Source organism: Canis aureus, chromosome 3 (genome assembly GCF_053574225.1).
Source record: "Canis aureus isolate CA01 chromosome 3, VMU_Caureus_v.1.0, whole genome shotgun sequence".
Lineage (NCBI taxonomy): Eukaryota > Metazoa > Chordata > Mammalia > Carnivora > Canidae > Canis > Canis aureus.
Window position 1 is genome coordinate 45,528,030 of NC_135613.1, and position 23,877 is coordinate 45,551,906.

The following is a 23,877-nucleotide window of genomic DNA, read 5'->3' on the forward strand; positions in this document are numbered from 1 at the left end:
GTAGACCTAAAGGGGAATGCACCATGTCTCTCTAGAACATAATGCCTGGCATACAGACACATGCTTCAGAATGCACTCAGCTTACTTGACTTTTCTAGGCTCAGCCTCCTCATTTATAAAATAGTGACATTAAAAAACAAAAGAGTATTATAAAGAACTAGGCAAGGAAAAAAAAAAAAACTAGGCAAGGTACTGGAACAACTGGATATCTATACTGAACACACACACACCAAAAAGAATTTTTCTTCCAATCTTATACAATATATAAAAATTAATCCCACAATGGGCTATATACCTAATTGTAGAATAAAACTGTAAAACTGGAAGAACACATCAGAGAAAATCTTTGTAACCATGGGCTAGGTAAAGATTTCTTAGATACCTAACACTGAAAGCAGAGCTCACAGAAGAAAAACTGATAAAGTAGCCTTAAAAATTGTGCTCTTCAAAAAAGAGTATTAAGAAAATGAAAAGACAAGCCAAAGACTGGGAAATAATACTTGTAAGTCACATATCTGACAAAGGATTTGTATCCACAATAAATAAAGAACTCTTAAAACTTTAGAAAACGAAATAAAATTAAAAAAAAAAAAAAGGGCGTCTGGCTGGGTCAGTCAGTAGAGCATACACTTCTTGATCTTGGAGTTGCAAGTTTGAGCCCCATATTGGGTGCAGCAATTACTTAAAAATAAAATCTTAAAAAAAAAAAACCCAATTTTTAAAAAATGGGCAAAATATTTGAAAAGTCATTTTACCAAAGAATATATACAGATGGCATATAAGCATGAATCATTACAGAAAGTAAAAACACAATGAGCGGCACCTGGGTGGCTCAGTTAAGCATCCAACTCTTGGTTTCGGCTCAGGTCATGATCTCAGGGTCCTGAGATCAAGCCCCACACTGGGCTCCACGCTGAGTGCACAGTCGGCTTACGTTTTTCTCTTTCTCTCTCCCTCTATCCTTCACCCCCCACCACTCTCTCTCTTTCTCAAATAAATAAATCTTTAAAACAAAACAAAACAATGAGATACCGCTACAGACCTATTAAAATGTCCAGAATTTAAAAAACAAAAACAAACTGACAATACCAAGGGCTGGGATGTGGAGCAACCATTATAAAGCATCATATGTGGCTGAGGGATATGCAAAATGGTACAGACATTTTTGAAAATAGTTTGGCAATTTCTTATGAAGTTAAACATACACTTACCAGACAACTCAGGAATTCCACTCCTAGGTATTTACCCAAGTGAAATGAAAATTTATGTTCACAAACTTTTAAGCAAGTGTTATAACAGCTAAATCAAAAGAGCTAAAAACTGGAAGCTACCCAAACATCTTTCAGTTGGTGAATGGATAAACAAACTGTGATATATCCCTAACAGAATATACTCTGCAATAAAAAGTTACAATCTACTGATACATACAACAACACAGAATCTCAGAATGCAACAAGGAATCTCAAATGCAGTATGTTAAATAGCGAAAGAAGTCAGACCAAAATCTACCACTTTATGACATTCTAGACACTACAGGAAAAGAAAACGGATCTCTATCGGGTTGAGCAGAGAGGGAGAGGTTCAATGCAAAGGGACATGGGAAGATTTTAGAGATAATACAACTGTTTCATATCTTGAACGTGGTAGTGGTAGTTACATGACTGTATGCATTTGTTAAAACTCACAGAACACTAAAGGGGTGAATTTGACTGTATTTAAATCATCTATTCATTTTTTTAAATGGAAGGAAAAAAAGAATCACAGATGAAGATGAGTCCCAGAGATTCTAGGAATTCTAGCCTGGGAAGTTATGAGGATGATGTCATTATCTGGAAAGGCTACATTACTTAGGCCAAAGACACAGGCCAAGTCCACCAACTGATGGAAATATAGAAGCAGGCTCTTGTCACCACTCTTCACTAATCATTCCCTAGTCTTGCTTGTTGCCTTTTTGGGCTTGGGTGGTGAGCACTCAGTAAGTGGCTACTGGGAAAAGGCATTTAGAAGAGTTGAAGACAGCCAGGCTCTCAACAGAGCCCTACTGGGGAAAAAAAAAAAATCCTCCTAAATCACAGAATCAATTTGGATGAAGCCTGAGTAAGCTACCAGTGCAAACCTCCTGCTTCTTGCACTTGAATCACAATAGAGACAAGGCTATTTAAACTTTTCCTTTTTCTTTTTTTTTTTTTTAAAGATTTTATTTACTTATTCATGAATGACAGATAGAGAGAGAGAGAGAGAGAGAGAGAGAGGCAGACACAGGCAGAGGGAGAAGCAGGCTCCATGCAGGGAACCGGACTTGGGACTCAATCCCAGATCTCCAGGATCACACCCTGGGCTGCAGGCGGCGCTAAACCGCTTGAGCCACCGGGGCTGCCCTATTCAAACTTTTCTTAAAACAACAAAGAAACTAGGCAGGGTAGAGGTAAGCTAGATGTATCTGGGTCTAATCATAGAATCTTTTTTTTTAAGTCGGTTCCACACCACAGTGGGGCCCAAAACTGGGCCCAAACTCCTGACCCTGACATCAAGACCTAAGCTGAAATCAAGAGTCAGATGTTTGACTGACTGAGCCACCCAGGCACCCCTAATTATAGAATTTTTAAGAATATGATTTAATTAGTGATTTCCTTCTAAGTGCAAAGATGTACTGACACCATTTCCAATTCAAGTGAAATATGACAGCCACTTTAAGTTTGGTTTTTACATTAAAAAAAAAAAAGTAGGGGGATCCCTTGGTGGTGCAGCGGTTTGGCACCTGCCTTTGGCCCAGGGCGCGATCCTGGAGACCCAGGATCGAATCCCACGTCGGGCTCCTGTTGCATGGAGCCTGCTTCTCCCTCTGCCTGTGTCTCTGCCTCTCTCTCTCTCTCTGTGTGTGACTATCATAAATAAATAAATAATTAAAAAAAAAAAAAAGTAACATTCACAACCTGTGAGTTTGCTTACCAACTAGTGGAAGTCGTAAAAAAATATAAATAATAAAACCGTAATTTTCCTTCTAAAGAGAAAAAGTGAAAAAAATTAGATAACATATACTTTCCTCTACAAAAGCTGAAAAGCACACTGTAATGGAAATAGTATTCAAACAAAAATTCACTGAATTTTAATCCCAACTCTGCAACTAACTTGGCTGGTTAAGTACATCAATCATTCTCCCTAGCCTTATAATAAAAGAGGATAAAGAGACAGGATATGTAACATTTATTACAATAAAATGTGAAAGCAATTAGAAATTATCAAAAATACTAACTAGGGATAAATACCAACGACAGCCATTATCATAATTATCACTATCCAGTAAACTTGTTAGCAAACTGAGACTGTTTAACCAGAACTAAAATGCACCATGAGACACAAAAAGAAATTCTACTGGAAGAATTTTCAAGATAATGGATTTGATATATGTTAGATTGACATATGGAGTAACATTCCAACATACTCAGATGCTTTAAAAATTCTGGGTTTTTTTACTTAAGATTTTATTTGTTTGAGAGAGAGAACATGAGTAGTGAGGGAGAGGGAGAAGCAGACTCCCCACTGAGCAGGGGGCTCGATCTCAAGGCCCTGAGATCATGACCTGAGCCAAAGGCTTAACCAATTGAGTTTCCTAGGCACCCCTAAAACTTTTTTTAAATAGCCTGTTATATGAAAAAAGATACCTAAGCTTTCTTATAAGAACTCTGTTATCTTACAAGAGATTTGAACTGCAGAGATCTGAAAATGCAAACAGAAGCTTTTACTTCATTTTGGCTGTAAGGTTATTTATTTGAAGGGAACAAAAAAGAAAATCAAGGCATCTTTGAGTCAGGTCTATATGGTGTCATATGATTCTTTAATCCAAATTTTTAGAAGTGAATGAAATGTAAGTCACATCCAAAGTCAAAACTATTCCATCAGGTTGCTCATTATATCCTAGCCCTTTCTCACAAACATTAATGAAAGAAACTGATACTTACTCAGCACAGTGAATTAGGTATTTTATAATAGATTACTTCATTCTAACAACTCTAAAGAGATACAGATATTTTCATTTCAACATGTAAGAAAACTGAAGCTCAGAAGAGATAAACAACTCACTCAAAGTCACACAGCAAGCATCAGAACTGCAACCAAACAAGGTCTGAGGCTGAACTACTCATCTTCAAGCTTCTATAATATGTGATCCTAGGTACATATGACACCCACTCCCCCCAACTCCTACCCCACAAATAACAAATGACTTTTCCTCTCAAAGACAAAGTATACTTGCAAAATTCAATGTCAGAGAAGGGACAACAATGAGTTATTAACCTATTACCAATATTAGTATTAAATTCTCATACTGATTCATAGAGACGGTAGAACAGGTATTATTACTTGTTTACATTTAAAGAAATAAGAGTCCAGAGAGGTTATATAATTTGCTGTAAGTTAAAAAAATGGCACTCCCATATTCTAGAAGATTCTTTTTAGTCTCCAAAGTGCTTTTTCAGCAATCCATAGTGAATTCATCAAACACTTATGAAGCAGTAGCCTGATTCATTCTAGGAGCTTGGGAAATGAGTGAACAACACAGGCAGAGATCCCCATCCCCATCCCCATGGAACTTACATTCTAGCAGGAGAGACAGAAAACAGCAATAATATAAATAAGCAAATTATACAGTACATTAAAAGAGATTAAGAGCTCTGGAAAAGACAAATAGAAAAGCAGAGTAAGAGGGTTTGGGCAGTATCAGGAAGGGAAGAGCAGGCTGTAATTTTATTTCAGGTTGTCAGGGTAAACTTCCCTCAGCAGGTAAAATCTGAGCTAAAGCATAGAGGCATAAAGGAGTTAGCCATACAAATGGAGAAGACTAGGTGGTAATCTAGGCAAGAGACAAAGAGACATTGTTGGCTTAGATGATGACAAAGCAATGCAGAAGGTGAGAACTGACTCTTTTCTGGATCTATTCTGAAGGCAGAACCAACAGAATTTGCTAACGCACCAGACACTGGGTAGAAGACTGAAGAGCCCAGGATGACTCCGGGGTTTCTTAACTGAGAGGCTAGAAGGATAGCATCTGTAGCAACTGATATCTACAGGCTGTGAGTAGAGCACACTTTGGAGGAAATAAAAAAGTTCAGTTCTGGATATGTCAGCTAGAGAGGTCAAGTGGACTGTAAGATATAGAAGCTGGAGTTCAAGACAGAGGTCTGGCCCAAATACAAATTTGAGAATTTTTAAGAATACAGACAGTATTTAAAACTATGAAATTAATTCTGGAACTAAAAAGGATCTTTCATACAAGTCACTGTCATCACTGACAAAGTCTGGACTAAATGAATCCAGGGATATGTTCACGGTCAGACACATATAAAGCAATTCTAACAGAGCTGCTCTTCTTCAGCCCTGTATTTTCCTGAGAACCATGTACTGCCATCTAGCATAATAAGTAAAGACTATTCTTTGAAGGCTAATAAAGTAAAAGGGGTTTAACTTCCAGAAAAGATTTCCTAAATGCTGTGCATAAATATGGAACCATTTTATCCCCATTTCTTAAAAAACATTATGTGAAGACATTAAATATACAATATATTGTAAGTGCTCAGTAATTGTTTAATAAATGAACAAATCTGCAATAAAATAGCCCCTTGCTGTGACACTATTTAAGTATCCAAATCCCACTTGTCAGTTTCAGTTAAATATTTTTACTTACCTGATATTTAAGCCAATGAAGTTTGTCCATGTGAAAATATAATCTCCACCAAAGACCATTCCAATATAAGTTATTAATATATTCTACAAAGAAAAATGGCAATATGCTGTTACACAGGTCTGAGCTTTTTCAATATTCACATAAACTCACACACACAATGGCCCAAATACCTACCCCTAAAATACAAAATCAAATAGACAACAAAACCCACCAATCCGAAAACGAGTATACTAGGAAATAAGGAATAAGAAATGACATTAACCTCTTGCCAATCTATCCCTCCAAAAGCTAAACTGAGAATTGTCACCAGATTATCAACTTCCTGGGTCCTACGGTATGGGCTGACATTATAAATCTAAATAGAGAAACACCTGGGGTAGAAAACACTAATGCATGTTTCACAACCTTAGAAAAGAATGCTTTTTCCTCCCACTGAGGTAACTGCTGACTTGTGAGGGGAAAGTGAGGAAGACGACCTCACATGTAAGCATCTTTTCCTCTTTTTTAAAAAGAAAAGAGAGGATGGAAGGGAGTTTACCAACGTGAAAATTGTTTTTGGAGGCATCTTCTTTGGTATCTTAAAAAAAATACATGCATATAGGTTATTAAAATTAAACACTGACTTTCAGGCACGATCCTTTTTGGCAAAAAAAATGCTAACAACTGGCCTATCTCTCACATTCTTGCTGTTCTTTTTCTTAAGATGCAAGCCATTCACTGTGCTCTTGAAGCATTTACTTTACAAAACCAAAACAGAGCTGAGAGCTCACCTGAGGGGCTAAAACTATGTTAGCAAGCCTGGGCCTGAATATAGATTAACTGTCTTTAGCTTTCGTGGGAATTCACACAACTAACTACTTATAGCTTAATTTAGCATTCTATTTACACCAAACACTCCAATTCCATGACTTGAAGTCACAGACCTGAAACTTTAATCCAAATCTAGTTTCTAAAGTGAGGGCAGGTGTACACCACTCCACGGAGGTGTAAAGGGAAACAGCAGGGCAGTAAAAACTATTTTGCAATCCCTTCCCTCACTATTGACAAATGGGGAATCAGAAAGGAAGTCCCATAGCAAGCATTCTCTTTCCCAAAGGATTAAGGACCTACCTCTCTATCTTACCTTTTTTAGAAAGCAAACCTACCCTGCTAATTCATTTGGAAATCAGGCATGCTGTGGCTTCTTGGATCTTAAGGCACCAGAAGCACAAAGTCAGATGAAAGAGGCCTTGGGCTTCAAGCCACAAACTTCAGCTTAATATTCAAGTCAACTTGGCTCTCCTGGCTGAAGACAAACGAGCCTCCCTCAAATAAAATGGATCAGGAGGAAATGACATCACTGGAAATGTCAGACACAGCTTTTAAAAGTGAGCCATTTAAGGTTTGCCTCATGCACTGGAAAACTCCCTTAATTAACTTCTGGCAGGCGTCCTTTCCCTACGACAGCCAGAACAACAACCAGAACGCAGTAAGGCAGAGAACAGAACAGTTTTCACTGGGGGTTAAAGGGACAGGCCTACTGCTACCAAGCTAGCCACCTACCCTGTGAAACAAGCCTACTTCCTCTACTGAGGTAACCCATTCTCCTTTTCCCAAATTCCCCAAAGCTGAGCTGCCTGAAAGTGGAGATTATGCCCTGAGTTCTTAAAGAGCATTGTAGAAACCATCACCACAATCTGTCAAACCAAGATAATCTGTGAGGAAAGAAGGATAATGGGGTTTAAAAAGCCACAGCAGGATTCAGAGTAACAATTTTCAAATACAGCAGGTACCCAAAAGATAACAGTATTTTTTCAACTCACTTTAATACAGCCAACTATTGTAGTTGTAAGAGCAGAATTATACTGTGTGCAGAGTACTGTGGCATACATCAAAATAAACCTGGAACAAAGAAGGAAGAGGTATAAGTGCCAGTTGCTTACTTTTGAGCAATCTTTAGCCAACAGAAACAGTGTTGTAATGCTAGCACACTGTAGTCACTATGAGCTTTCTCCACCTCACCCCTGCTTATACTGCAGCTTTAAATTTTTTAAATTTCATTAACGAGAAACACATGTCACTTATTGACCAGGTGTTCTCCCCAACTACCCTCACCAAAACCTTGAAACGACCATTCGTAATCACTGAGTACTACTCTTTTTAGACCCTATTACCACGAATTCACTTTACCCAGATAGAAAGCTGAGTGCACAGACCATGGCTCAAGTGTGCACCTCCAAGGAGGTCTATAGGACCTTGGAACAGGAAGCAAGAGAGATTCTTAAAGATGGAAAAAAAAAACAAAAAAAAAAACAAATTAGCACTACTTTTAAGAGGGGATATAAGTTCACTTAACAACTAAGTGGCAGTAGTTGAAACAGACGGATTTACAATGAGGCTTCTGAGCCTGACTCGTACCAAGGCACCATGTTAATTTTATTTTGAAGCACTCATTCACTGTGTACCTACCCTGTGCCAGATCTAGTCATAAACACCAACCAAACTGACTGGCTGAGGAAAAAAATACCTTAGTATTTTAGGGAAATACAAGGGGAAGAGAAGAGACACATTAGCAGATACTCTCTTGCCTTCCACATATACTCTTCCAAGAGGAGGACAACCTGGTAGAGTCAGACAGCCCCAAATTCAGAGAGCCACTACTGCTGCCTGCAACTGTGCAAACTATGACAATTTACCTGAGTTCTGGGACTGCTTTCTCATAGGAAAAGAGGACAAAATATGTGTCAAATGGTCAATGTGGAAATGAAATAATGCATTTTAAAATATAATGGTGCTTATCACATAATACGTTATTGGGTGAACAATTTCTTGTCTCCATTCTTCTAAGTATGACTTTGGAATCAGTTTAGTAGCCCTTAGGGCACATTCCCAAAGGCTGTGAAACCACCTGAATCTGGAAGTTTCATTATCCTGTGCTGATACACTCAAGAGACAGAACAGGATACTGAGAAATGAAGCAAAAGGACCTAGAACAAATTTCTCTAGGAAAACTATCTGCTAACAAGGCAACAAAGGCTTACCCCATCACACAAGAGAGGGTGAACTGCAGAAGAAAGAGGGTGTCCGCCCAGCCTTCAAAATCCATCGCCTGTAATATACAAGAAAACATCTGATTTTAGAGCAAGCCCTCAAAATCAGCTGTCCTATTCTTTAATTAAAATCCTGTGTACTGGGATCCCTGGGTGGCGCAGCGGTTTGGCGCCTGCCTTTGGCCCAGGGCGCGATCCTGGAGACCCGGGATAGAATCCCACATCGGGCTCCCAGTGCATGGAGCCTGCTTCTCCCTCTGCCTGTGTCTCTGCCTCTCTCTCTCTCTCTCTCTGTGTGACTATCATAAATAAATTAAAAAAAAAAAAATCCTGTGTACTGGGGATCCCTGGGTGGCTCAGGGGTTTAGCAACTGCCTTCAGCCCAGGGTGTGATCCTGGAGTCCCAGGATCGAGTGCCACATCAGGCTCCCTCCATGGAGCCTGCTTCTCCCTCTGCCTGTGTCTCTGCCTCTCTCTATGTGTATCTCTCGTGAATAAATAAATAAAATCTTAAAAAAAAAAATCCTGTGTACTTCCTCCCACCACACATATACATATATACATTTCCCTGCATCACTCACAGGGTAGAGAATGATATTTAAGAATTTGATATATATGGAGCTGAACCAAAAAAGCAGTTTCAGAAGGTTTTCTCCTTTCTAAAATATAATGTGAGGAAGATTTTGTACTTTTCCCTACTGATACAAAGAAACTGATACTTGCTTGAAGGCAGAAATCATTTCTGCTTAATCTGAGCAGTTCTCCCAGATGGCTAGTATTAAAAGCTTTCTCAAACATTAAAACATACTTCTTCCCTATAACACATGAAAACTCAAGTACACCCTTAGTTACACAAGTTCAGTTGAGGTCTATCCAGGGAGAATTACTATTTTAAACCAGCTGATGGCAAAAGCGAGGTTTTGTTGCCATTTTGTTTTTTTAAGCCAAAAGCAAAGGAAGGAAGAGAAATGAAAGGGTGCATTGATTACCTCATCTCTCACCCAAGGGGGAGGGTTTCTCTCTCAAGTACATAATTTCTCGAGTATCAGTTTGGTAAGCAAATATGAGAAACATTCCACCTTTTATCTTTCTGCCAACCTATCCAGCTTCAATTCCTGCCACTTCAACATAAATCTCATGGCTCCTGGGCTCCAGCAATATGAAGCCCTTTACTATTTATAAAATATAACATGCAGTTTCACATCCACATGCCTTTGCTTGGAATGCCCTTCTCATCAACACTCTTCAGACTCCTGTTCACTGACGAGACAAAAACTCAAGCAGCCTCTGTGTGGGGCCTTCCCTGATAAGAACCCCGTCCTCTGTGCCTCAGCAGTACTTCTTTCTAAGACTCGGAACTGCAAATCTTTCTACACGGTGTCTACCACCAGTGAGCTTCCTGTAAGAAAGACTCACATCCACCTAAGTGAACTCCTAACAGTACTTGGCAAACAGTAGACATTTGTTTATGGTTCTTTCTTTGTTGAGGCATAATATGTAAAAACTAAAATTAATCACTTTAAATATGTATTTTAATGAGTCATGACAAATGTATATAGTCATGTAACTACCATTATTTCTTCCTTCATAATCTGTGTAACTTTTAGTCTCTCATTTTTACCTTATTGATGACATCCTCCAGTATAATGTCGAATAGAACATTATATGAGTGCAGCCATTCTCCCCATAATCTCAATCTTAGTGAAAAGGTATTCAGTTTTTACCATTAAGTATGTTAGCAATAGATTATTTTTTGATAGATGTCCTTTATTAGGTTGAGAAATTTTCCTTCTATTCCTAGTTTGCTGAGAATTTTAAACTCATGAATGACTGTCAAATTTTATCAAGTGCATTTTCTGCATCTTTTGACATGGTTCTTCTGTTTATTATTAATATCTTATTAACTCTTATTAATGTGGGGAATTGCACTGATGTTAAACTAACCTTAATTCCTGAGATAAACATAATGGTCATGTAGGGCCCTTTTTACATATTGCTGGATTTTCTTTTTTAATATAATTTCCACTCCCTGCCCCTGAAATTTTTTGTCAACAATTAATTAGTACAGGGTATGCTGGCCTCATAAAAGTCAACTGTGAAGTATTCTCTCCTTTTCTACATTATTTTTTTTCCTTCCTTTTCTACATTCTAAAAGAATTTATGTAGAATTGGTATTATGCCTTCCCTGAACATTTTGCAGAATTATCCAGTAAAATGATCAAGACCCTGTAGTTTTCAAGATTTTTAACTAAAATTCAATTTTTAAAAATATAGAGCAAAACAGTCCAACTGATGAGGGCTAGTTTAAGTAGAGCTATTTAACTATTTAGTAGACTATGGCTACTCATGCTATTTCTTCTTGAGTAAGCTTTCGTAGTTTGTCTTTTTTAAGAATTTGTTCATTTCGTGGACATAGTTTTTCACTTTATGGCATAATGTTGTTCATAATATTCTGTTATCCTTTTAGTATATGCAAGCTCTGTAATGATATTGCTCTTTCATTCCTTATATTGATAATTTGTGCATTCTCACTTTTTGTCCCAATCAATTGGCAATTGAGCAATTTTAGTGATCTTTTATTGACCTCCAAGTTTTAGGCTGATTTTTCTCTATTGCTTTTCTTTTTCTCTTTTTTGAAGATTTTATTTATTTTTCATGAGAGACATAGAGAGAGAGGCAGAGACATAGGCAGAGGGAGTAGTAGGCTCCCTGAGAGGAGCCCAGTGTGGACTTAACCCCAGGGCCCTGGGATCAAGACCTGAGCCAAAGGCAGATGCTCAACCACTGAGCCACCCAGGCACTCCTCTCTATTGCTTTTCTGCTTTTTATTTCATTAATTTCTGCTCTTACCTTCCATATGTTTTCTTTAGGTTTAACTTGCTCTTATTTCTTCTAGTTTCTTAAGGGGAAGGCTTACGCTGATTTAAGACCTTTGTTCTTTTCTAATATATGCATTTAATTAAATATGGATTTCCCTCTAAGCACTCCTTTAGCAGCATCCCCTAAATTTTGCTTGTTTTGATTTTTATTTAGTTCTAAATGTTTTCTAATTTTTTTCTTGATTTTTTTTCTTTGATCCATGTGTTATTTAGGGGTGTGTTTATTTCTAAATATTTGAAGTTTTCTCATTTATCCTCATGTTATGAATTTCTAGTTTAATTCTGTTCTGGTTAGGGAACATACTTTCTATGATTTCAATTATTTTCAACTATTAACACTTGTTTTATGGCCCAGACTACAGTTTATCTTGGTAAATGTCCTATGTGCACTTGAAAAGATTTATTCTGTTATTGTTGATTGGAGTATTCTATAAATGTCGATTAGGTCAAATTAGTTGACGGTGTTGTTCAAGTGTTCTATAGCCTTAATGGCTTTCAGTTTAGTTGTTTTATCAATTACTAAAAGAGGAATGTTAAAATCCCCAACTATAACTGCCAATTTCTGTTTTAACAGTTTTTGCTTCACATATTTTGAAGCTTTCCCATTAGGTACACATACACTCAGGACTGTTATGCTTATTTGATATATTAACTCTTTCCACATTATGAAATGTCCCTCTTTATGGTATAGTTTCCTTTGTGCTTAATATAACTTATAGTTTGTTGAGCTTCTTGTATGTGTGGCTTTAGTTTTCATCAAATTTAGGGGAAAAATCAGCCATTAATTCTTCAAAAATTTTTCCTACCCCTACCCCCCTTCTTCAGGACTATAATTACACATATATTAGACCTCTTGATACTATACTATACCCACATGTTATTAGTAATCTGTTCGTTTGTTTTCCAGTCTTTTTTCTTCCATGTGCTTCATCTTGGATAGTTTGGTTTTTTGTTTTTTGTTTTAGATTTTATTTATTTATCCATGAGGGACTCAAAGAGAGAGGCAGAGACACAGGCAGAGGGAGAAGCAGGCTCCATGTAAGAAGTCCAATGTAGGACTCAATCCCAGAACTCCTGGATCACGCCCCAAACCGAAGGCAGATGTTCAACTGCTGAGCCCAGAGGTCCCACATCTTGGAAAGTTTCTTTTGCTATTTCTTTAATCCACTGATCTTTTCTTCTGCACTGCTTAGTCTGCTATTTAATACCTTCTGCTTTATTTTTCAATTCAGATTATTACATTTTTTATCCCTAAAAAGTTTCATTTGGGTCTTTTCATATCTTTCATTTCTCTTCTCATCCTCTCTCTCCACAATCCTTTACTACCTGTTGTCCAATGTCTGAAAAACATTTTCACATATGTTTGATATTCCAAAAGGTTAATGTAGGAAGGTAAATCTTGTCCCCGTTATTCCATCATGGCTAGAAGTAAAAGACCAAATTCAGTTACTGACTTGAATTATAAACCTATTTCAAATGATGCTTCCACTGGGAAACTCTGCACAAAAATCCACATTCACATTAGGCTCTTTCCTGCCAAACTGTCCAGAACACTAAGTGCTACTTTGATCGCTGACATTGCATGTATGTTGAGTATTTGTGACTCTCTGTATCAGTATATACATGATTATCTATCCACAACTGTGAATGCCTTCAGGGTTTATCCTTGCAACCACAGTGCTTAACAAAGTGATAGCAAATAGAAGGTGTTCCATAACTCTTTGCTAGAAAATGAAGACTAAATGAAAGAAGTCATACAGAGTATTATGCTATGCTCTTTCATATCTGTAAACAAAACCTCCTCTCTGGTGAAAAACCATTAAAGCACAATAAAGCACAGGCCTAGAACTCAGGAGACCAGCCTCCATCAGTGAGACTATAAATTCCAAGAGAGCAAGAATTATGTCTTATGTCACTTCTGCATAGTTCCAAGTGTTTGGAAGTGTTGGGCACAAATAGCTGAGGTGAATTAAATATCCATGATCTCTGGCTTAGCATCATTTTCTACAGGCAGATGAGACGAGCTTTCTATTTTAATACACCCACATACCTACCTATACATGATACTAAATAGATTTCAAGTTTCATATTAAATCTATATCATTTTAAATTTTCTTAAAATGGTAAAAGTCATTTTATGGGCATACAACTCATTAGTTTTTGCCCTGAGTTTATTTTTTCTTTCTTTGAAGAGAAAACGTGTAAGCCAGCAAACCAGAAGGTGGGCACTAGAAGTATCTTTGGGAGGGTTACTGGCACCCTGCAAGAAAAGTCATTGTACCTTAAAAAGCAGCATGCCAGGATCAGAAGGCCAGTACCTTGTACGAGCTTAACACTTCTTCATTATGCCAGCCTTAGCTTCTGTAACGAAGGTTAAACTGGGTGCACGTTAAGGTTTCTTCCAACTCTAATACGAGTGTTAAGTCAGCTTTAAAAGGTGAGACCTTACTTCACTCAAATTGAAACACATAAAAGAAATCTCAGGCCTAAGAACTTACCTCAACCCAAAATTATCCCCCTTTCTTAGATAACCTAGTCTTTATAAATAAAGCTGAAGTGATGGACCATAAGGATTCTCTGAACCTTAGTTTCTACATACATAGTAAGAGGAATAATAAAGCCTATCTTGTAGGGTTGTTATCAGAATTAAAGACAATATGGATACAATGCTTGACATGAAGGAGGTCCATCCAGTTCAATAAGTGATGTCAGTTATTATGTGTAACGTTACTTTTTTTTTTTTTTTTTTAACCAGTGACCTAGGAGTGGAAAGAAATCAGTTATTTGGCAATGGCCTCAATAAACTTCTTTATGCCTGAGATCCTTCCTTTCCTTAGTTCTAAATATCTCCTCTGCTGTCACTGTACATTTTGACATCTAAGTCCCCAGTCATGCGCTAGGCCCCACAATTGGCCTGGGGGCACTAAACTGAAGACAGTTTAGTCAGATTTGCTATTAAATGAAGGAACTAACTTTGGCAATAAACAAGTTCTACCTTAAATTTGTGGAATGCTTTATGGTTTGCAAAATGCTTCTGTATATTATGTTGTTTGATCTCCATGACCATTCTGTGAGGTAGACAGGCCAAGCCTTATTATCCTCAAAAGACAGTAAGTGACTTACTTTAGGTAACACAGCTAATACAAGGTAGCCTTGAGTCTATCTATATACTTCAAGCTTAAGGTTCTCTGAGCATTAAATTATATTTAGAAAAATGCCCAACTATATACTGCACCATCTCCTCTGGGAACATAATAATTGTATCTATAGAATATCAAAATAAATCCCATGAACATGATTTCATTTACATAAAATTCAAAAATAGAAAAACAATTTTCGTGGGATTGTTTTCCTTCCCTAAATACTAGGCCTATTTCTGGAGAAAGCCAGTATGGCACACACAAGCAGCCTATTGCATTCCTCTGCTTTGCCACAGGAATGGATCCTTGGCTGCAAGAGAACAAGCAGCAGCCATCTGAAAGTATAGCCATAGACTAAATTTGACCCAAACAGTACTACAACACATGGAGTCTACTCTCCCTATCATAAAGATGATATAAAAAAATAAAGCTGCTACTTATTAAGAACCTATTTTGTCCCAGGCTCGGAAATGTTAAGTAATTTCCCCAAAAGTATCTGGCTACTAAGTGCCTGCTCAGCTACATAACCTAAGTACTGGGAAAACCAAAGGCAAGGTAATATGTTCTGAATTTTTTCTCCTAGATAGCTTCACATGGTTATTGTTGTTGGATCACTGAGTCAAAAATTGGGGGTTTGATTCTAAATCAGCCATTAACTTTCTGTGAGTCCATCATAAGTTCACTTAACCTCTCAAAGCCTCTATCTACATTACAAATAGAGACAACAATCTGCTACAACTGCCTTTGTGAGAGAATGAAATGCAGGCACTTTATACAAAATTCACAGAGATTATTATTCATTTAAACTTCCATCACTGTTATCTCTCAGTGACAGATTTGCAAGCAAATTTTTATTTTCCCTAACACAGGGAATAACGGCATAGTGAACATATATTTTATTAATCAGGAGGGGGGAAAAACAACATTTAAAACAAAACTTCTGCCTCTCGGGAAAGCTAATAAAGAGCCATTGTGAAGAAAATGACCTGCTTGGTCATTCTGTGTGACAGAACTAGATGGGCTCCCTGTCACAAGGCCTGCCGTCTTCAATCTTGGCTGAATGGTAGCTGTGATTATGGACTGCACATATAAAGATGTTCAGGCTCTCCTGTTTTGAACCAAGTCTCTGGTTCTACAGGTGCTGGTGGTGTAATGTAATACAACAGGCATGAAAAGAATGTGGCATAATAAATGGGCAAATGGGTAATGTGAATCTACCACTTCCTAAAACTAGGTATTTGGTTTGAATGAGACTTTCAGTTAATAAAAATACTTGGGAAAAAAAAAGTTAAATTAAAAAAAAATGTGTCATCTAGTTGCTTACGTGAAGGAAATTTAGAAAGGGAGTATCTGAGTAAGATTAGGCATTAAAAGCACATAACATAATCAATAAAATCTAGTCCAGGGATACAGATTTTGTCTTATACCAGCTCTAATCAACTGACTCTGGCTGTCTGAACCACTGTCTTTTTTTTTTTTTTTTTTTAAGATTTTATTTATTTATTTATTCATGAGAGACACAGGCAGAGACATAGGCAGAAGGAGAAGCAGGCTGCCTGCAGGGAGCCCAATGCAGGGCTCTATCCCAGGACCTCCGGATCATGACCCGAGCCAAAGGCAGACGCTCAGCCACTGAGCCACCCAGCCACCCTGAACCACTGTCTTGGTGAACAGTTGGAGGCTGTCTAGGCTTAGCAAGATAGTGTTGCGATTACATGGCAGTATCTACAACGAGCATAGGATAAGCACCAATTCATCACCCCAATCTAGTAAGCATGGACTAATTTCAGTGTACACTGGAGTCTTAGACATAATCATTCTCACTCCTGTGAAAATTTGCTAATAAGCAGTCACCAACTTGAGATTTGAGATAGAATCCAAAGCATGAATATTTTTTTGCATGAATATTTTTTACATGTTTTGATGCCTTACAAGTTTTGAAACCTGTTTACAAATCACTTACTCTTAAAGCCTTTATGTTAAAGAAGCATTCTATTTGGAAAATTCTTTTCCCAAGACACTACTAAGAAAAAAATTGAAATATTATCCTAGAAAGTAAACTGCTAGGAAACGTACTAAGGCAGAAGATAATGTCTGTAGAGCAAATGGCCTCCATGGCTGCCTGCCTACCCTGCAAAAGTCAGACAAGTTCACAGAGCCAGCGGTCCTGGGTTACCCACCCTATCCTCTCACTACTCTAACTACTAGCCACCACTTCTGCTCCACCTCCTCCTGCTTCTAGCTCCAACAAGGAACTGGAACCCAGATACCTTCACTATCTTTTCTTGCGAGGCTCTGCCACTTATATAAAATCTATGTATTATAACAAAACCACACAATCCAGCTTATTAATAGGGTCTTTTACTATTATTTGAAAAAAGACATACCCTCAAAGGTAAGAATGGCTAAACACATTAGTTTGTCAGTCAAACAACATATAGGGCAAAGAGAAAGTCACTCTTAACTGATGCATCCCCCTTATTTTACATATGAGGATACTAACACCCAGAAAGCAGAAGGGACTTGTCTAGGAGGAAAGAATAATTCAGGGTTTGAGAATCAGTCTGTATGGTCTACAGAGTAATCCAGAAAAATTAATAACCTCTGGACAGGCTAAACCAACAGCCTAAAATTCTTCATTGTTTAGTCAGCAATGCTTAGTAAGAGACACCTCCATGTAAACCATCCATGCAGCAACTTTTCCTGTAAAACTCATCTGAGCCATGTAATTTAACCAGTGATATAATGAAGACATTATACAATGTACCAGTGACTACAGTACTGGCCTTGTGAGATCTACAGCAAGGGGTCTGTTCCTCCATCCCTACGTGAGAACACCTAGCAGGGTATACTGTCAAAAAGCCAGGCTCCAGTTCCTGTAACTGTGAATCACTGGCTTTGTGCTGCAGGCAGTCCCTTTTGGAGGAAACAACTAACAAGTTCAAACACAGTCTTTCCTAACTGACACTTTGGAAAGCCGTTAGTCAACTGATGCTTGATTGACCTTTATCTATGTTAACAAGATATCCTTTATTAACAGTGACCTGGCTTTTAAATGCACAGTTTCTTAAGAAAGAGAATGTTTTAGTATTAGAAGACACATTTTAAAAAACTAAATGTTGACTACATTGGTTCATTGGTTTCTGGTAAAGCTAGGACTTTGAGAACCTTGAATAAACTTCTTTAAAAATTACTTACATACACACAGACACACACACAAGTTTGGCTTCTCAGAAAACTTTGCCAAGGACTTGCATTAAGCACTCACTGGGATAAGTTGTTCAACTGGATCCTGCTTTTCAATTTTTATAGTAATTTAGGCTTTTCCTTCCTTGGCCTTCAATTCTTCCATAAAAACTATATCAGCCCTATTAACTGCTCCTCAGAACTCCTGCCTCCCTGGGGAGCTGAACTTTCAGAGCCTTCTTACTGGATTCCTGTCCTAACACAGGGAACTTTTCCCTCTTCTGCCTCCTAAAGTTAACAGTGAGATCTTGAGAAAAATAATTTGGACATGATTTTGCTTCTATTTGCATCCTAGGTTAAGGGTCTGCAACTCTGAATAATGAGAACAAATTAATTTGTCTCACCACACCCAGTTATTTTAAACAGGGATTCATCATAAGATACTCATTATTTATAGAAAAACGTTATCCTTTTCTTATTGTTCCTTTTATAAAATATAATTTAAAATATACCTAGATGGCTCTATAATAAAAAATTATAAAAAGATAAATAGTGAAGTCTCCCTCTCATTCCTGTTCTATACTTACTCTCTTCTCACACACATGCTCACACAGGAATTGGTGGTTATTTTATTTGTTTCATATATATTCTTTCAGAGTCTCTTTACTTAAATTAGTGAATAAAATGTATATGTGTATATATAGTCTTATTTTCCCTTTCTATTTTATTCAAAATGTAGTATACCATAACACAATTTTACACCGTGCTTTAACAATTTACCTTGTTGATCTTTTCACGTAACACATACAGAGCTTCCATGCAAAATGGCTCTGGGTCAAGAAAGCCAGGAGTCCAACAAATGAGAGCAAGTTTATAAGCATTGGTATTCAGGAGTCAGGGAGCAGATGGGCTCACGCCAACCATCAGAACAACAGCAGCCTAGTCTTCACACTGGCAGGTCTTCTGCTCCTCAGAAATTCTGTCTCAGCCCAGAAGGGGCCCTACCTAAAAAACTAGCCAATTCATTGATATAACCTACTCAGTTTATACATGACAAAGCAGTGTGAGGAAGGAGAAGGGACTTGTCCAAAATCAGGCAGTGGTCAAGGACAGAACTGGATGTTACTGTTTCATCTAATTAGATGTTGCTTCTGCATTCCACCCCCAATGTTTCCATTGTACCTCTTATATCACAAACTCTTAGGGACTCATCATATCTGCAGAGTAAATTTTAAATTCCTATATCTAGCACTTGTCCCAACTTAGATAAAAGAAGAGCGTGATGTGGTGGGAAAAGCGAGAATAATGGTCATGGTCAGAAAATCAGAGTTCTAGTCTGAGCCCTCTCTGGGCCCCAATTCCCCCAACTGTGAAAGAAGCTTGAACTAGATGTACTCTAAGGTCTCTTTGAAGGTCTCTAATGTCGTTGACTGCCACTGTCTAAGCATACTGAAGAGCAATGCCTATGCTCATGGTATTAGTTCCACCTGGAGCATACCTTTTGTTTCTCTTCCTCCACATCCTTCAAGGCCCATCTTGATCTTCCTGGTAATCACCTACTCAAAAAATGCTTCTTGTAAACAATCTGAGCACTCCTACCTTAGCACTTAGAACCTGTTTTTCCCTCCAACCAGAGGACTCCTAAAGAGCCACACAAACTACTCTCAGTCCATTCAATTCAATGTCTGCTCAAATGACACTGAAGATGCTTTCCCTAACTACCTTATCCCAAGTAGCACTTCCTCAATCACTCTCCTCCTTATTCTATTTCTCCTCATAGTTCTTATTATACAATTTATGTTTAGTTGATCTCACCCAATGGATTGCAAGCTCCTTTAAGCAGGGACAGGTCTTTTGTCCTTTCTCTTTTCTTTCTTTTTTTTTTTTTTAATTTAGAACAGCACCTGAGTAAAGCACTCAGAACACTTAGTAAATATTTGTTGAACAAAAGCAATATGATTATTTGTAAAAGATTAAGTAACAACCAGGCCAAGCTGCAGAAACTGTACTTCTAACACTACTCTGAAGGTATTTCTCACATTCAGTGGCTTTTTCTGTAAGAAAGCCCTGCACAAACTCCCAAACAGGGATAAAATATAAGTCAGAGAGGTAGCAAATGACTCTGAGAGTTGTAGTTATGCTAACAGTAAGAGATCTGTCTGGAGTCAGACTGATTCTAGTTCTAATGTCTGCCACTGCGGAGCCTTAACCATGTCCTTAACCTCTATAAATCAAATAACAACCTACCTCATAGGTATGCAATGAGAATCCGGGAAAATGATTTATGCGAAAGTATCTTGTCAGATACAAGGCATCATACCCTGTAAGTAAAGTCTTCCTAAAGGCCAAAAGTAGCCTCAAATTGTTAATATGGGAACAGCTTTATTTAATGATAAACTGCCTCACGAAGAGAGTTCATTCTTAAGAAAAATACATGCACACACAGGAATGTCTACTTATACACATATGTATCTTGAAGGAAAAGCACAAGTTTAAAAGGTACAATGAAAATGAACCCTACTTACTAGAATTCTTACCCCAAATCCTGCCATATATCCCTTCTGTAATATGAAACCCTTTTTGCCACGACTTCAGACATACAGCCTACTGACTACTATGAAACTGAATCTTCCAGGGGAGGAAGTAAAACTGTGACCTCTTATGGAACAATGAGCCTCTTAGATGTGTCAGGTCATCTGTGGCTTCCACACATTGTCTCTGTGGTGGTCAATAAAAGTAAATCACTCAACTACCTAAGTTATATCTCTAACCACTCCCAGAACAGGTTAGCATTACTTGTTGCAGTTAGTAGATAAGAAAACCAAACCCTAAAAAGCCAATCTTGATATTCAACCCACACCAATTTCTTCCGAACCTAAATATGTATTGTACTGACTGACAAGCAGGTACTTTGATGCTAGATTTTATGCCATCTCTGTAGCATGCCAAGTTTTCCTTGTATGACAAGGAGTATGTCATAGTTCTCATATATTCCCAAGAGAACTTAACATAGAGCTTTCTTAGCATAATGAAGATGCTCAGAAATACTCATCTGTATTGAACTTAAAATGAAATTGCAGTAATGTGTCTTACAAGCACGCAAGGAATTCAGGAACAGAGTCAAACAGAATTCTCACTTCCTAAGTTTCAAATGTAATTTATAGCCTACCAAAACAACACTGATTATTCATATCAGTTATATTTTAATTTTGTTTGTAGGCAAGCCTCCACGAGGTATCTCATCCCCTACAAGGAGACAAAATTGACCCACTTCCATATTATATCTCATGATATCCCCAAAACACTTCTCCCACAGAACTTACAACTGTTTATTGTCCTGATGTTGACATGTCTACTCCCCAAGACAACTGTATGGTCCTCAAAGGCAAGAAAACCATCTAATTCATCTTTTTTTTTTTTCTTATCACCTAAGCCTGAAACTGCAAGATGTATGGTAACACTTAACTATTTAAGAATGTCAGAATGATACCATGTAAAGAAGAGAATGTTAAGAAAAAAAGCATGATATTGTAAGACTGCCAGTGTGGCCCCAGTAAACGTTTTATAAGAACAATATTAGTAAGAATGAGGATAAACATTAATGTGAAACCAAAAACATTGACAGGGTTTGATCACAGAACAATAAATTCAGCTTCCACTAGTTTATCATACCAACTTGAAAAGTATTTAGGTGACCTCTGTCATTCTTAAAAAAATTTCTTCCAAAATAAGCCTTTCTTGACCTTGGCCTGGCACTTTCGTTGGAAACCACAAAAAAATTACTCAAATTCTACTCTTCTGCATAAAAAAAGAAGAAAAGAATAAGAGGAAAATCTAAATCTTATCCTCATATAGGTGATAAAGCAACTTTTTCACTCTGAGAAAACGTTCTCAATTAAACTGAAGCATTTCCAGTTGAATGTTACTGAACTTTCAAATATGCGTGAATTACGCTATAACCTGGCAGATAACTTCTAGTTAAATGATCATCACTCTGGAATGAAGAAATATCTCCTTTGGTCAATTTTTTCAAGTAGCTACAAGCTACTAGTCAAAGTTTCAAATTAATGAGAATCGTATCTTTGCCAAGTCTATAAAATACCTAACCACATTAATTCTTCCAACTTTCTCAGGTACAGATTGGCCTCAAGATTTGGAATTAGCCAGGCTGCCACGTGGGGCCTGGTTACTTTACATTACATTCTTGCCCCAAAGCTAAAGAGTAAGAGGTGCTTCCTGCCTAGAGAGAGGAAGAACACCATGGAAAGACCAGGGCCTCTGGAGGTAGGCCTGAGTTTAAACCCTGACTCTATCCCCTGACAAGTATGGCACTGGACAAGGGACCAAGTCTTTCCAAACCCTTATTTCCACGTTGGTAAAACAGAGATAATTCAAACTTTCTGGAACTGTTGTGGGGACTACATTTATATTATGTATTAAGTCACTAGCACACAATAGGAACTCAATAAATACTAGTTTCTCTTCCCACTTTTTTCACAGTCACAAAATACTTATTCAACACTCTTTATTAAACAGAGCAACAGCTCCATTTCCTACTTTGGAGTCACTTTTAGATCTGCTGGCAGCCAGGTCACAGTTCACTAAAGCATTTATAGATGTTCAAGATGATCTATACCAGTTTTTTATGAATAAAACAAAGCACCTTTATAAGCTTTATACGGTCTTTTCCTATCTTTGATAGAATAACAATTTTTTAATAATCTAACTAATTTCAAAACTTTTCTTTATTTTGGCTGCCACTGATATGTGAGAATTGTCACTGTCATAAGAGTAAATAACCAACACATTTATTAGCCAGAGGCATCATTAGATGAAATCTTGTTAGAAATTTGGCAAAATTCTAGGTTTCCATTTAGTTTGTAAAATTTTGTGAACTCTAACAAAGTGGTATCAATTTTTCTCCTATGAATATGGGTTTATTTTATTTTATTTTATTTTATTTTTTGAATATGGGTTTATTTTAAAGAAAAATTCTTTTTTCTCCCTTAAGAAAAATTCTTACGTAGATTCATTTTGCTACTCTATTATGGGTTTATTTAGGTAATCATTTTAGAAAATGAGTAAACTATAGTTGCTATTTACACAGTTAAGTTACCACATGGTGCTAAATATCTCCTGAGGAAAAAACCCAGTTTGGGATTTAAGCCAGCATGACAACAGTACAACAGAAAGCCAAACATTCTGTTTAGGTTTGAAGAATTCTACTAGTTTAAGGTTTTTTGTTTTTCGAGGATAACCTACCCCTATTCTTACTTTGTAGTTTAGTAGAAATGTAAAAATTCCCTTCCTCTAGCCTTTTGACACGTAAGAGAAGGACACTAGTTGGCATGCACTCTTTTTATGTTAACAGCCAAAGCTATTTTGAGTCATTTTAGTAGATCCAATACTTATGCCAAGAAAAAAGGTTAGCATGACATTAGCAAGCTAAAAAAATAAACTCTGTTTTTGGTCACTCAAGAAGCACATCCCTTTTTAACAACCCCACAGTCTATCTTGTGGACATAAGTAATAATACAGCTCAAAAAATAAGCCATTAAATCATAATTAACAAGTCCTACCTTTTGCGCATCTCCTGTAAAATAGGCAATGGCCAGAGTGGGCAGAATCATGAACAGTGCATTGTAATAGAGCAGACCATATTTTCCCAGCTCCTGGAATAGTAAATAATTAGGTGTTTCATTTGGTTCTAGCAGAAAGAAATACACAACCTTATACAGAATACCACTCTTACTACTCACACATACACACACACCCCTCCCCCACAATATAGTGAATCAGCTAAGTCATAAGTTTGGCAAACATGAAGTAACCTAAGCTTTCAAAAGGAAAAAAAAAACCAAAAAACACAAACATACAAGATTTTAAATTAATTCCAAGTAAATTCTTTGAGTGCTTAAAATCAGGGAATAAAAAATAACACCAACTAGCTACCTCAAAACAGT

At 37.3% G+C, this 23,877-nt stretch overlaps 1 protein-coding gene across 3 annotated transcripts in view; it reads right to left on the reverse strand.

The window, feature by feature from the left end:
• The window catches only part of SLC35D1 (solute carrier family 35 member D1), a 42,608-nt gene that overhangs the window by 8,343 nt on the left and 10,388 nt on the right, over positions 1-23,877 (reverse strand). Inside the window, exons 8-12 of one of the 3 annotated variants that reach the window (XR_013376440.1) lie at positions 23,494-23,586; positions 8,701-8,768; positions 7,483-7,561; positions 6,804-6,965; positions 5,681-5,763 (exon numbers count right to left, since the gene is read on the reverse strand). Coding sequence is in view for 1 of the 3 variants with exons in the window: in XM_077892241.1 (XP_077748367.1) it covers positions 5,681-5,763; positions 7,483-7,561; positions 8,701-8,768; positions 23,494-23,586 (323 nt within the window). In the remaining 2 variants the exon portion in view is untranslated. Of the gene's footprint in view, positions 1-5,680; positions 5,764-6,803; positions 6,986-7,482; positions 7,562-8,700; positions 8,769-23,493; positions 23,587-23,877 lie in introns of all 3 variants that reach the window. The other 2 variants (XR_013376439.1, XM_077892241.1) reach the window with 2 other exon arrangements.